Source organism: Rhinopithecus bieti, unplaced genomic scaffold (assembly GCF_001698545.2).
Source record: "Rhinopithecus bieti isolate Rb0 unplaced genomic scaffold, ASM169854v2 scaffold_16246, whole genome shotgun sequence".
Classification (NCBI taxonomy): Eukaryota; Metazoa; Chordata; class Mammalia; order Primates; family Cercopithecidae; genus Rhinopithecus; species Rhinopithecus bieti.
Genome location: NW_016808364.1, coordinates 1,795 through 3,768, shown reverse-complemented (window position 1 = coordinate 3,768; position 1,974 = coordinate 1,795). Strand labels below are relative to the sequence as shown.

The following is a 1,974-nucleotide window of genomic DNA, read 5'->3' as shown; positions in this document are numbered from 1 at the left end:
GTGCCTGCTCACTGTCAGAGACAGCGATGGTCCCAGAAACAATCGAGGTAATCTCTATGCCAATAAAATGTGGATTCACAGTGAGGAGCACATCCTGGGAGTGGGGATTGTTCTTCATTAGGAAGAGTGCTGTCCACAAAAAGCTTAGAAATGGGGCAGGGGGTGCATTTCCTCAAGCAGGATTAGGGCTTGGTCTCTCAGTATCCCACTCTTGTATGGCTGATGTGGCATCTGTGTTTTCTTTCTCATCCTGGTTCAGGATTTGAACTGTGAAATATCTTGCCTCATGAATATGCAAATAACCTGAGGTCTCCTGAGATAAATATAGACATTTTGGTGCCCTGAGCATCACATAACAACCACATCCCTCCTCTAAAGAAGCCCCTGGGAGCACAGCTCATCACCATGGACTGGACCTGGAGGCTCCTCTTTGTGGTGGCAGCAGTTACAGGTAAGGGGCTTCCTAGTCCTAAAGCTGAGGAAGGGATCTTGGTTTAGTTAAAGAGGATTTTACTCACTCCTGTGTCCTCTCCACAGGTGCCCAGTCCCAGGTCCAGCTGGTGCAGTCCGGGGCTGAGGTGAAGAAGCCTGGGGCCTCAGTGAAGGTCTCCTGCAAGGCTTCTGGATTCACCTTCGACAGCTATGCTATCAGCTGGGTGCGACAGGCCCCTGGACAAGGGCTTGAGTGGATGGGAGGGATTATCCCTGTTGTTGGTATAACAAACTACGCACAGAAGTTCCAGGGCAGAGTCACGATTACCGCCGACACGTCCACGAGCACAGCCTACATGGAGCTGAGCAGCCTGAGATCTGAGGACACGGCCGTGTATTACTGTGCGAGAGGCACAGTGTGAAAACCACATCCTGAGAGTGTCAGAAACCCTGAGGGAGAAGGCAGCTGTGGGGGGCTGAGGAGATGACAGGGGTTATTAGGTTTAAGACTGTTTACAAAATGGGTTATATATTCGAGAAAAAAAGAACAATAGAAACACGTACATACTCTAATTTTAAGATAAATATTCCATTCAAGAGTCATCATATAAGCCAGATTCACAGAGTGGGAAAGGCCACACTCAATAAAGTTGATACAAACATTCCATGAAGGTGCTACTGTGAACAAGTTTTCCAGTGGGATGAACACATGATTTGGAGCAAGGTTATTTGATCACATGGTGAGACTAAGAACGATTCTTAAAAAGTGGCAAAAATTTCTTTCAAATGTTTCTGTCCCTCCTTATCATAAAGTTAATTTTAGAGCAGTTTTAGGATTACAAAGAAATTGAACAGAAGTTTTGAGAATTCCCACTAATCCCTGCCCTACACAGGCACAGTCTCCTCCACCACAACCATCCTGCACCACAGGCACAAATCTGTTACAATGGATCAATCTCCAAGGACACTTGGTTCCTTCTTTTTCTGGTGATGCTCTAATATAACAAACCTAAAATATTTCAGAGCAGCACAGGTTTTTTCAGTGCTTTCTAGAACTGATATTAGTCAGAGGAAAACTGAGTGAGGCTATTACTATTTGAACTCTTTCTTCGAAAATCCACAAATATATATTAATTTACAGATTATCTGACTTCTGGTTTACAATGCTCCTTCCCAGAGAGTAAGATTTTTAAGATTTTAGAGGCAGGTTCATGTCTCTAAAAGACCTGAAAATTCTGGTGAATCCCATAATGAACATCCTTTCATGAGAATAAGAGACCCTGGCAATGAGACCCTCCATGTATAATGCCCTAGAGTTGGATTAGGCACACTGCAAGCTCTTGGGTTGTGTGTCTGAGTAAGGTGGTTCTTCAGGTCACAGAAATCTGTGTAAGTTGTGGGTCCCATGAAAAAGTGTCTCTTTATGAATACTGGTCTATTTTTCAATTAGGGAAAATTATCTCTGTTTGAGTAGGCTTCCTATTTTGTAGATTTTTCATTACTTCTTGAGTTGTAAGACATGAACCAAAAAATTGACTGGCG

At 43.8% G+C, this 1,974-nt stretch overlaps 1 gene segment (V, D, J or C); it reads left to right on the top strand.

The window, feature by feature from the left end:
• The first annotated feature begins 345 nt into the window (after positions 1-345).
• LOC108538472 (Ig heavy chain V-I region V35-like) lies at positions 346-1,145 on the top strand. The segment is given in 2 exon segments: positions 346-451; positions 538-1,145. Coding segments are annotated over 2 exon segments (363 nt in total).
• Positions 1,146-1,974: the final 829 nt, after the last annotated feature.